Genomic DNA, 13,254 nt, shown 5'->3' on the forward strand with positions numbered 1-13,254 from the left:
GGCAGATTCTCCTGTGGTCCTTGATCAAGCGGCGAGATCCGATCTGATCATGTGGGACCAGTACCTGATAGGGTGGAATGGGATCTCCTTGTTCATTCCCTTAGCCAATCAAACCTCCCCAGTGGTTGTCACGGATGCGGCTGCTTCAGCAGGTTACGCTGCCATCGAAATCATGGTCTCCAGAGCTCCTGGCTCTACCAGAATTTTCTGTCACCTCGGCTCTGTTTGAGATCGTTCCTATAGTGGCAGCTGCTGAGACATGGGGTCATTTATGGCGAGGGCAGTCTGTGGTCTTCCAAACCGATAACATTGCCACCCGTGACATCATATGCAAATTCAGGTCTAGGTCACTTACCATCATGTCTTTCCCTCGCAGATTAGTCCATACAGCCCTCATGCAGAAATTTCACATAGAGGCCCTCATTTACAAAGACTGGAGTGTCGGTTAGGCTTTTTTTTTCAGTGTACTCGTCTTTTTTTTTCTTGTGATTTACTAATCTGTCGCATGTGTCGCACGATATTAAATTCTGTCGTACGGGAATAAAAAGTGTCGCACTGGAAAAATAAATATTAAACCAAATAAATAAAGTAAAGTTACTCTGCACAAGGATGTAACTTTACATTCATGATTGTTAATGGGTTAACAACCCAAAAGTAAAAAAAAAAAAATAATATATATATATATATAAAATATATATATATATATATATATATATATAAATGAATAAAATCTATTACATAATTTAATCATAAAAGCGTTAAAGGGTTAAAAATGCTTTTAAAGTATAAAACAAGTAATTTAATTCAAGCTGTTCCTTCCTCAAAAACACTCCATTTTTCCATTTTCACTCGACCCCTGGGCTGTCGGCTTTTCAGAGTTGAGAAATCACACTTTTTTCAGAGTGATTTCACAATTACTCCGAGTGATTTTTCCATTTTGTCGGGTTAACACCCATTTTTGAGTAAACCACGCCCATTTTGTAGGTTAAATTAAGCTCTCTGAGTGTTTTTGAAAATGTAGGTTGTGCGCCTAAATTTTGGGCGCAGATTTGGTCGCACGCGGGATGTGACCAAATTTTGGCCGCAATAACCAAGAAAAAACGTTGGTTCTCCTTTAGTAAATGAGGGCCAGAGTGTATTCATATTCAGGGGAAAAAGAACATCACTGCTGATGCTCTTTCCAGTTTAAATTTTCAGGTCATCCGCCAAGTTATGCCGGAAGCAGACAGGGTGGCCATGCCGGCACCTCCTTTCAGGGCTCTGATTCTGGATTAAACAGTTATTTCTTAGGGGCATTGAATCTGATCAACCACTCTCTAGCAAATAACACGGCTAGATCATACAAGATTGCCTGGAAATCCTTCCTCAAATTCTTACACAAAGATCCGTCCCCTTCCCCTTTCGACATACAGTATATCCTAGCTTTCGTATCATTTTGCCACTCATCCCTCAAACTGTCCCATAGCTCTATTCGGTTATATTTAGCCAGTATACAACATTTTTGTTCACTCTGTCATCCCAGTCTGCCTTCCATCCTTGGTGCTCACCCGGTTAAAGCAGCTCTGAAGGGGTTACAGAAATTAGAGAAACCTTAGCCACCATGCAGAGTTCCGTTATCTGCTGCTAATTTCTAACTGTTCAGCAGTATCCTTGATGGCAATCCGTTTGGCGCCTCCGCTAGTTTGGTCATCAAAGCAGCCATCTACCTGGTCTAGTTCCATAGATCGAGTGAGTTCACGAAGACTACATATAATTCCTCTTCTTTGTCAATTAAACATTTATCACCTGCTGGGTCTGGTTTCAAGTTATCATTAGGGCACACTAAAACTCAGCAACTGAAGCACGAGGAAATTAACATCTACCCCTCCAATAATGGTGCCCAGTTAAGGTCCTTCACCAATTGCTGAGGTTACTACATGATAAACCACCTAACTCGCCATTGCCCCCTTTTCCTGTATCCCCACTGACTTCTAGGGATTTTGTAAGGCATGTTCGTATTCTAGTTCGCAATGTAGGCATGGATCCGGCTACGGTGTCTGGACATTGCTTCAGGATGTGAGCCGCTTCCCTCGCGTCCAGGCATGCTGTCCCATCTCACATTATTAAAAAGCTGGGTAGATGGAGGTCTCCTTGCTTTCACAGGTACATACCTGATCCCCAGGCAGAAATGGCTAGAGCATTTGGCCAGTTGGCTAATGTTTAAATTTGCATCTGTTGTTCAATAAATATATTATTTCCTTCACCTACCCAATTTGTGTTTTGCCCTCTTCTTTCATAGGCTACCCTATTCGGCCACTTGGGAACACCTCAGGCAAGTTATGTTGTTACTGTTACACGTCATATGCATGTTAACCCGACCACAATATATATATATATATATATATATATATATATATATAAATATATATATATATATATATATATATATATTTATATTGAGAGAGATATACCCAAATCCTATTTATAACCCAGGTGATCACATCCACACATCTGGTACCTGCTGTTAGATGAATACGCTTTTCAGAACCACTTTTGTTTGCGCAGCTCATTACAAAGCAGCTCTGATGTGAGTCGTGCACCTGTGTGAGCATCACGTGACTGCACACGTTCTCACCCAGGTATACAGTGACGGCTCATCTACTAAGTATATTACCATGAAGATACTTTATCAGGGCCCGATTTACAGCCTGTGCTGCATTAGGCACAAGCATCAGAATTTTTTAATGCAGATCTGTCCAAATATGCAGCAAAGAAGGACGAGTTCCAAACAGATTTCGTTGCAGGTTCACCATGAATCAATCACAATGGCCCTGATTTACTAATGAGTTCCGGGTGGTTTGTACAAGGTTGTGCACCACAATTATGTCTGCAGCAGAATTTGCACCAAAAAAAAATTAAACCACCCAAAATCCACACCACATAACAAGAAATACCTGGCTTCATGATTTCAGACCAACCAGACCTATAATGCCTGGACTGCATTACTATCAAGGAGGACACCACAGGTTTGCACAGTACTATCCACCTGGAATATTCCGGAGTGTGCACCCTTAGCAAATCAAGGCCAATGAGCGGCTGCAAATCTACAGGTAAACCTTGCATGTGGATTCAACCAAAGGATAGAAATTTACTTTATTTTTAGGCCACAGCATGGCGGAAGCAGCTACGTCAAAAGTATTATTTTTTTCACTCACTTAAGTGCTGCCCCCATCAACACTGCCACCCTAGGCACAGATACCTAATGGCAGATACAACCCAGTTCTTTATTGAAAATTATTTTAAAGAGGAATGCGCAGTATAGGTGATACATATATGATCACAGAGGTTTGACCGCTGGGATCCATATGAATTGGCGGTGGATGAATGGCCATTTTCAATGAAGCAGCAGTATTCCTGCTTCACTATGGCTCCGTTTACTGTCTAAGGTAGTGTTTTTCCAACCAGTGTCTCTCCAGCCTTTGGCTGTCCGGACATGCTGAGAGTGGTTGTTTTGCAACAGCTGCTGGCACACTGGTTGGGAAATACTGCTCTAAGGGACTGACAGGGACGGACAGAGAACACCCACTCGGATGCTTCCCACCATCCTGGAAAAACAGTCCTCTTCTTGCGAAGTAGTGATACTCGGAAAACTGACAGCAAGAATACCCAAACTAACCTTAACCTTATACAGTATTATTCCAGTGCAAGTTACCGTTTTCTGATCTGCTGCGCCGTTCCTGAGTTAAGGTACATTTATGGTTTAGAACCACATGGAACTGGATTTGTTGCCATTTCCATGGACCAGAATTAATAAACCTTACTAAAAAAATAAAGACCTGGTTTTATACGGTTTGGCACAGTTGTGTTTCAGTCCATTTCATACGGTTTAAAAGGAGTACTCCAGGATCTGAAAGCTTATCCCCTATCCTAAGGATAGGGGATACGTGTCAGACCTCCGCACGAAGCAGCATACGTAACGCCCCCTCAATACAGCGCTATGGCAGAGCCAGAGATTGCCATTTGCAGCGATGCGGCTCTCCAATAGCATTGTATTGAGGGGGTGGCCAACACGCACTCTTTGTGTGGACTGCCGGGGTCCCGTATGGGAGAACACAACTGCAATCTGACACTAAGGATAGGGGATACGTTTTTAGATCTTGGAGTACTCCTTTAATATTCCTAAACAATGCCAAACACATGCACAAACTGTGTGTGAATACACCCTAAATTCCTAATATCTAAAGAAGCTTCTTGGTATATGCAGGGTGTTTCCCAGCTCCTTGGTGCACCGATCTGCCCGCTCGCACCGACACTGTGCTATAATATTTCTCTCTTCAGCGCGTTGCTGACATGTGCTGTAACCTCGGGGAGGTGGTGGTATGGGCCGTGATAGTGCCACATGCTAAAGAGAGGAATATAAGTATTTATGTTGGAGGGTGTAGCACAGGCTGGTGCAGGCGGGCAGAACAGTGCACCAGTGGGCTGAGGAACACCCCAAGTGCACCAAAAAGTTAAACAACATATCAGAATAAAGTGAACTGTATTGTAATAGCCTGTATAAGCAGGTTAGTATAGATCATACAACAGTTTCCCATTAAAGTTTAGACCTGGCAGGGAGAAGCGCTCAGTCTGAGGCATTTTAGTAGAGATGAGCGGCTAGGGTCACCATGAGCTCTGGGGACTCATGGGTTTTACAGTGTGGTAAAATCCTGGCATACTGGTATCTGACATGCACCATGCAAAATGCACAGCTCGCAAATGTTGCTTAATATGGGCATCAATGGGAAATGTGGTCTCCAAATTGTTGAACTCCAGATATTGAAAAACTACCAACCCCAAGTATGCCTGGACAGCTGTTGTCCAGGCATGCTGGGAGATAAAGATCTGCAATATCTGGAGGTCCATAGATTAAGGACAACTGGCATAATGAATTACTGGGAATATTTTGGGCTTATATATAAAGAGTGACTAGAGATCCTAGCTGATCCCCCGGAACATCTCTCTCCACCTGATCCTCTATCCAGGATCACATCTACCCATGAACACCTTTCCCCGGTGTGGTGGCCCAGTACGGGATTTGTTACCCTGTTCCCTTGCTGCCCTGTCAGGCAGCCTCCCTGCAGTGTCCCATGCCCCCCCCCCCCCATCTGTTCTACTATAATTGTATATTATCCCCTATGATATGTATATAAGAATGTTGTATCTTTAAGAAAGGGTAACATGTGATCCCCAGTTGTCATGTGAGTTGTCATGTGATTGTTACCCAGGAGGTATCAGTGACCATGTGACATAAGGGTGATTAATGGGTCCCCACAAGAGTCTCCCCCATAAAAGCCCTGGGAAGAGTCTCTTCTTTCTCTTAGGTCCTGAGTCTTTGCTGAGGTGCAGTCGAGCCTAAGGGTGTGTCTGGAGTCATAGGAGGAATCAAGTCAAGTCTACAGCCAGAAGCTACAAGTCTAGAAGTAAGCTACAGTCCCAGCTTAGTCTGTCTCCAGTCAAGTCAGTCACTGTCATCTATTGCCCAGTCAATGTGGCCTGCAAGTCCCAGCAAGCCCTTAAGGTCTCTGAAGTCACTGGTCACTTCCATTGGCCCGGCTACACTGTATAGACTGTACCATCTGTCACTCAGTAAAGTTTTCGTTGTCCGTAAACTGGCGTTGGAGTAATTATTGCCCCCGTGCCCAGCCCAGGATCCAGCGGTATACCTTTGGGTGGTATTGCGGATAAACCACGTCCTGGTGTCACGAATACAAGGGGTTAATGCCATCTGCCCCTAGGGTAATTCCATCTGCCCTGCATCACACCACATAACACACCAGGATCCCCCCTACCTAGCCAATCCTTTCTTCAGGATCACTTCTCTACCTGCTCCTCACCCCATCTTATCCTCTCCCCACCCGATCCACTCCCCAGCATCCCCTCTCCACACTTAATCCTCTCCCCAGGACCCTCTCTCTTCACCTGATCCTCTCCCCAGGGCCCCCTCTCCCCACCTGATTCAATTACCAGGATCCCCTCTCCCCAGCTAATCCTCTCCCCTGAATTACTTCTTTTTACCTGATCCTCTCCTTAGGATCACCTCTCCCCAGCAGATCTTCTCCCCTGGATCACCTCTCCCCAGGATCACCTCTCCCCACCTGATCCTTACCTCAGGATCACCTCTCTGCACCTGATCCTCTCCTCAGGATCACCTCTCCTCTGGTTCACCTTTCCCCACCTGATCCTCTCCCCAGGGCCCCCTCTCCCAACCTGATCCAATCCCTAGGATCCCCTCTCCCCAGCTAATCCTCTCCTCCTGAATTACTTCTTTTTACCTGATCCTCTTCTCAGGATCACCTCTCCCCACCTGATCCTCTCCCCAGGATCACCTCTCCCTAGGACAACTTCTCTTCATCACCAGATCCTCTCCCCAGGATCACTTCTCTTCACACGATTCTCCTCCCCAGGATCACTTCTCTTTACCTGATCCCCTCCCCAGGATTACTTCTCTTTACCTGATCCCCTGCCCAGGATCACCTCTCCCCAGGCTCACTTCTTTTTACCTGATCCCCTCCTCAGGATCACTTCTCTTTACATGATCCCCTCCCCAGGATCACCTCTCCCCAGGATCACTTCTCTTTACCTGATCCCCTCCCCAGAATCACTTCTCTTTACCAGATCCTCTCCCCAGGATCACTTCTCTTTACCTGATCCCCTCCCCAGAATCACTTCTCTTTACCAGATCCTCTCCCCAGGATCACTTCTCTTTACCTGATCCCCTCCCCAGGATCACCTCTCCCCAGGATCACTTCTCTTTACCTGATCCCCTCCCCAGGATCACCTCACCCCAGGATCACTTCTCTTTACCTGATCCCCTCCGCAGGATCACCTCTTCCCAGGATCCCTTCTCTTTACCTGATCCCCTCCACAGGATCCCTTCTCTTTACCTGATCCCCTCCCCAGGATCACCTCTCCCCAGGATCTCTTCACTTTACCTGATCACCTCTCCCCAGGATCTCTTCTCTTTACCTGATCCCCTCCCCAGGATCTCTTCTCTTTACCTGATCATCTCTCCCCAGGATCTCTTCTCTTTACCTGATCCCCTCCCCAGGATCTCTTCTCTTTACCTGATCACCTCTCCCCAGGATCACTTCTCTTTACCTGATCCCCTCCCCAGGATCTCTTCTCTTTACCTGATCCCCTCCCCAGGATCTCTTCTCATTACCTGATCATCTCTCCCCAGGATCTCTTCTCTTTACCTGATCCCCTCCCCAGGATCTCTTCTCTTTACCTGATCACCTCTCCCCAGGATCACTTCTCTTTACCTGATCCCCTCCCCAGGATCACCTCACCCCAGGATCACTTCTCTTTACCTGATCCCCTCCGCAGGATCACCTCTTCCCAGGATCCCTTCTCTTTACCTGATCCCCTCCCCAGGATCTCTTCTCTTTACCTGATCACCTCTCCCCAGGATCTCTTCTCTTTACCTGATCACCTCTCCCCAGGATCTCTTCTCTTTACCTGATCACCTCTCTCCAGGATCTCTTCTCTTTACCTGATCCCCTCCCCAGGATCTCTTCTCTTTACCTGATCACCTCTCCCCAGGATCTCTTCTCTTTACCTGATCCCCTCCCCAGGATCACCTCACCCCAGGATCACTTCTCTTTACCTGATCCCCTCCACAGGATCCCTTCTCTTTACCTGATCCCCTCCCCAGGATCACCTCTTCCCAGGATCCCTTCTCTTTACCTGATCCCCTCCACAGGATCCCTTCTCTTTACCTGATCCCCTCCCCAGGATCTCTTCTCTTTACCTGATCACCTCTCCCCAGGATCTCTTCTCTTTACCTGATCACCTCTCCCCAGGATCTCTTCTCTTTACCTGATCACCTCTCTCCAGGATCTCTTCTCTTTACCTGATCCCCTCCACAGGATCCCTTCTCTTTACCTGATCCCCTCCCCAGGATCTCTTCTCTTTACCTGATCACCTCTCCCCAGGATCTCTTCTCTTTACCTGATCACCTCTCTCCAGGATCTCTTCTCTTTACCTGATCCCCTCCCCAGGATCTCTTCTCTTTACCTGATCACCTCTCCCCAGGATCTCTTCTCTTTACCTGATCCCCTCCCCAGGATCACCTGATCCCTCGGCCAGCTGTGTAATCCTGAGGTGGCAGACGGGTCACACACTGTCATGTGATGATGAATGGGCAGGGATGAGCCCGGAGTGACGGGTCACTCTCACATTACCCGCCCAGCTCCTACGTGAACCCGCACGTCAGGTCCCCCAGATCCCTCACCCGCCGCCGCAGATGCGCAGCCCGGATCCAGCCCCAGTAGCAGCAGCCGCGGCGGCTCCAGACACATCCACTCCACTGAAATGTTTTATTTAACATGCCATACCGGAAGAAGAAGCCATATTTCTCCAGCCCTCCGCTCATAGCCAGCCATCGCGGCTCACAGCAATAACAGGAGCCTGGACGGCCACTATGCCGGGATACAGTGCACGGTAAGCCCCCCGATCACGGCATGCATGTGGGCTCTATGGGGAGGGGTGAGAGGGGCTCCAATCCATGTCTGCTGGTTTTGTCTGTGCAGTGAGGAGGATGCCCCCCAGCACGATGGACGCCTGAGCTGGTGCTGATGCGGCTCCCTGCTCACCCCCGGATGGATGGACAGGCGGATCAGGCTGGGGATGCTGAGAGCTGAGACAATAGAAGGAGCCACATCCAAGGAAGAGAAAGAGGAAGCAAGGGGGAGGGAAGACATAGGAGCAAGCCCCGCAGCACCTCATCCACAGCCCTGCCATTGGATTATAAAGGATTCTTCTCTCTTCTTTTACAGATCTCCTTCTGTTTGCTAGCAGAGGGCATGGAATAGGATGGGCACTCACCCCCCATTATCCCGTCTCCCCATCCCGCATCCATGTTAATGGTTTTCTCCTGGATCCAGTAAGCCCTCCAGCCATTGTTGCACACCTTTACCTGCTGCCCACCCCCCTTTTCTTGGCCTTAAGGTTGCAGGTCCCCCCCCTCCCCCACTGCATGTCAGAATATTACTACTATTTTATAGGGTCCCTGTTCCCATCCTTTTTATACGTAAGGGTTGATGGATGTTCCTTATTGCCGTCCCCTCCGAACCCTTTAGATAGACAATACTATATTGCACTCACTTAACCCCATGCAGTGCAGACCCCGGCCACAGGAGCACAGGAGAGCGAGAAGCATTCCACTACCATTGGGTCACCTGGGACCTCCGTCCATGCCTCTGCAACGCCAGTGCACTGGAACCCCCCAAACGCCTGGTCCTCCGGCTGGTGAATGATGTTTAAATACCGGCTCCGCATGTTCTTCAATGAACTTAAGGTTCTGGTGCTGACCCGATCTGATCGAAGTGAACCGGAGCCGGGCCACGCTATGCGAGGGCTTGGGGTTGGGGGCTGTGGATGGCCACCCTTTGCGGACTGCTCCTCCAGAGATGATGATGAGGAATACTATGGGTCTGATCCTAGACCCCGCAGCCTTGGACTGGAGGAGAAGGATGGAAGGCTTGGGGCTGCGCTGGACGCTGTGTCCCTGGGCAGCAGCATTGACAGTGGCATGAGGACCCCGCAGTGCAGAATCTGCTTCCAAGGCCCTGAGCAGGTGGGTGCTCTTTGTACTTGGGGTCATACTTGAGATGAAGTCATCTAAGGTAAAGGGTCTGGGGGACGGCATGTCTTAGTTTCCCTCTCCTTAGTGCAGTGTTTCCCAACCAGGGTGCATCCAGCTCTTGGAAAACTACAACTCCCAAGGATGCCAGGACAGACTTTGGCTGTCTCGGCATGATGGGAGCTCTAGTTTTGCAACAGCTGGAGGCACCCTGGTTGGGAAACACTGCCTTAGTGCCACCAGGGCTTGTGTGTCTGAGGATCATCAAGTGCGATCATGTATGGCTTCTGCCAGCTGGCAGTCATGGGATTTCTGGATCTGACTATATATGCACCTTTCTATGGAAAAATAATTGAGTATTTCCTAAATAATGACACAGTATTTACATAATATCAGAGATTTGATGACAAACGGTGTTAAACGTCTTACATGTGCATGTGTGAACAAAGAGCCGCCACAAAGAGAATGGGTAAGATTGATAGGAAAGATGCCCAGGCTTCGCTTTCAGTACATGAGGAGGATATATTGTGTCTGAGATCGGGAGTTGGCTGTGGACACCCCGGTAATTTGGATGAATGAGTCTTGTACATGTTCTGGGTGTCTGGGCCATCAGTCAGTACCTGTTATCAGATATGCTGGAAATTGGAACTGTTATTAGCAATTGGAAAGAATTTCCCAACGGGGACAATGTCAGTAGTCAGTCGTAATGACGTGTTTGAGAAACACAATGGCTTTTCATGGAATTGTAGAAAACTGTTACAATAATAAAGAGATTAAAGGGGTATTCCAGGAAAAAAAATTTTTTTTTTCATATATCAACTGGCTCCAGAAAGTTAAACCGATTTGTAAATGACTTCTATTAAAAAATCTTAATCCTTTCAGTACTTATGAGCTTCTGAAGTTAAGGTTGTTCTTTTCTGTCTAAGTGCTCTCTGATGACACGTGTCTCGGGAACCGCCCAGTTTAGAAGAGGTTTGCTATGGGGATTTGCTTCTAAACTGGGCGGTTCCTGAGACAGGTGTCATCAGAGAGCACTTAGACAGAAAAGAACAACCTTAACTTCAGAAGCTCATAAGTACTGAAAGGATTAAGATTTTTTAATAGAAGTCATTTACAAATCTGTTTAACTTTCTGGAGCCTGTTAATATATATATAAAAAAAGTTTTTTCCTGGATAACCCCTTTAAGGTTTTTTTGGGTGTTAATCTGGATTAAACAATTCATGCTCACTATTGAGTATACACCCAATAGATTGTGTTAGGATTCATATGGAGAATTGGTGGAATTGATGGATTCTTGTGGAGTAGACTAGAGATGAGCAAATTTACAGTAAATTCCATTTGTCACAAACTTCTCGGCTCGGCAGTTGATGACTTATCCTGCATAAATTAGTTCAGCTTTCAGGTGCTCCGGTGGGCTGGAGACTCTTTCCTAGGACTGGATCCACCTTTTCCAGCCCACCGGAGCACCGGAAAGCTGAGCTAATTTATGCAGGATAACTCATCAACTGCCGAGCCGAGAAGTTTGTGACGAATCGAATTTACTGTAAATTTGCTCATCTCTAGAGTAGACACTACCAAGGCCCAGATGTTGTGTAAAGTCAGATGCTTAGGCCTAGGTTGAGGGTGACAGGACCGAAGCAGTATTAAAAAAGTCATTGTACAAAAATAATAAACATTTTATAGTAATCTTTCATTGTGATTGTATAGCACAGTGGTCTCCAACCTGCGGACCTCCAGATGTTGCAAAACTACAACTCCCAGCATGCCCGGACAGCCAACGGCTGTCCGGGCATGCTGGGAGTTGTAGTTTTGCAACATCTGGAGGTCCGCAGGTTGAAGACCACTGGTATAGTATAACATTTTCCACCGAGGCATCTGATTGGTCATTGGATTTATAACCAATAATCATGTGTCATAAGAGTTTTTTATGCTTTCACAAAGAAAATATGCATTGCTGAAGCTATATTGACGTGTTACATTGCATATGTTGCACCGCAGGGACCTACTATGTCCAAACGTACTGGTCTGTGTGTAATATTCAGGAAAGAAGTGCATTTTGAATAGAGAGATCTATGTGTTGCCCTTAAAGGGGTACTCCGGTGAATAACTTTTTTTTTTTTTTTTTTATCAACTGGTGACAGAAAGTTAAACAGATTTGTAAATTACTTCTATTAAAAAATCTTAATCCTTCCTGTACTTATTAGCTGCTGAATACTACAGTGGAAATTATTTTCCGTTTGAAACACAGAGCTGTCTGCTGACATCATGAGCACAGTGCTCTCTGCTGACATCTCTGTCCATTTTAGGAACTGTCCAGAACACCATATGTTTGCTACGGGAATTTCCTTTTACTCTGGACACTTCCTAAAATGGACAGAGATGTCAGCAGAGAGCACTGTGCTCATGATGTCGGCAGAGAGCTCTGTGTTTCAAAAGGAAAAGAATTTCCACTTTAGTATTCAGCAGCTAATAAGTACAGGAAGGATTAAGATTTTTTAATAGAAGTAATTTACAAATCTGTTTAACTTTCTGGCACCAGTTGATTTAAAAAAAAAAAAAATAGTTTTTCACCAGAGTACCCCTTTAAGCCAATGAGCGCTCTTCATGACAATTCTGCTATATGCCACTTAAAATGTCCTAGTGACTTGGATATCTGAGAGGTGCTTTACCTATAATCAGGACCTAAGCTTGGGGTTTTAGGGGTGTCACGTGGATGCCCATATTTGAAGCCCACCTGTCTCATGACTGGTGCCACTGGAGCCATCTAAGCAGTGCCCAGTATTCTATCCTCTCTGTTTGTAGGAATAGTTTATTAGTGGAATAGATCATCCTAAACCAACAATTTCTCTATCTTAGGAGCATTAATTCAGAAATATAACATCAGACATGTCGTACCCCTTAGAGGAAATCTGTCATCAGTGTCACCGCCCTAACCTGTTGGTACAGGCAGGTAGTGCGGGTGACACTGATGATAACCATACTTAACTGTCTCCAATCCGTGGTCCTATTCTCCCGCAATCTTCCTTCCGTTCCGGTGGCAGGCTTGGGGGCATGGGCGGAGCATCCTGAAGTCACTGATGCTGTTTCACCCAGCCTGTTAACAGCAGGGCCCAGCAAAGAAGCAGCAGTGCCAGGCCCCATGCCCACCACCGAAACAAAAGGAACTGAGGAATATAGCGGGAGAATAGGACTACGGATTGGGGACAGGTAAATATCGTTGTCATCAGTGTCACCTGCACTACTGTACCAACAGGTTAGTGCGGTGATACTAATGACAGGTATTCTTTTAGGGTGCGTTCACACGTGCGTATTTTTGCTGCTGATCTGCTGCAGATTTGCTTCAGCAGATTTTGCTGCCTGTTGAATTCAATGGGAAGCAAAATCTGCAGCACAAATATGCATGTGTGAACATTACCTAAAGGAGTTGTCTGGCAAAAGATTTGTTTTTACAAACATGCCAAGGCTGCCAAAAAAACAAAAAAATACCTTACACTTACTCAGTCCGCCCCCGTAGCATCTACTAACTCTGCTCCTAGTCTCAACCACGCTCCACTTCCTTGTGTTGGGGGTCAGTATGTCACTATACAATCACTGGCTGAGGTGGGACAACGCTGTGGTCAGTGATTGGCTGAACAGCAATGGTCGGTGG

General features: G+C 46.5%; 1 protein-coding gene across 1 annotated transcript in view; it reads left to right on the forward strand.

Moving 5' to 3' along the window:
* The first annotated feature begins 8,207 nt into the window (after nt 1-8,207).
* MARCHF9 (membrane associated ring-CH-type finger 9) overlaps nt 8,208-13,254 on the forward strand; it is a 255,228-nt gene continuing 250,181 nt past the window's right edge. Inside the window, exons 1-2 of the mRNA XM_056562610.1 lie at nt 8,208-8,463; nt 8,553-9,598. Of these exons, the coding sequence (XP_056418585.1) occupies nt 9,275-9,598 (324 nt within the window). The 5' untranslated portion in view covers nt 8,208-8,463; nt 8,553-9,274. The remainder of the gene's footprint in view (nt 8,464-8,552; nt 9,599-13,254) is intronic.

Source organism: Hyla sarda, chromosome 2 (genome assembly GCF_029499605.1).
Source record: "Hyla sarda isolate aHylSar1 chromosome 2, aHylSar1.hap1, whole genome shotgun sequence".
NCBI lineage: Eukaryota > Metazoa > Chordata > Amphibia > Anura > Hylidae > Hyla > Hyla sarda.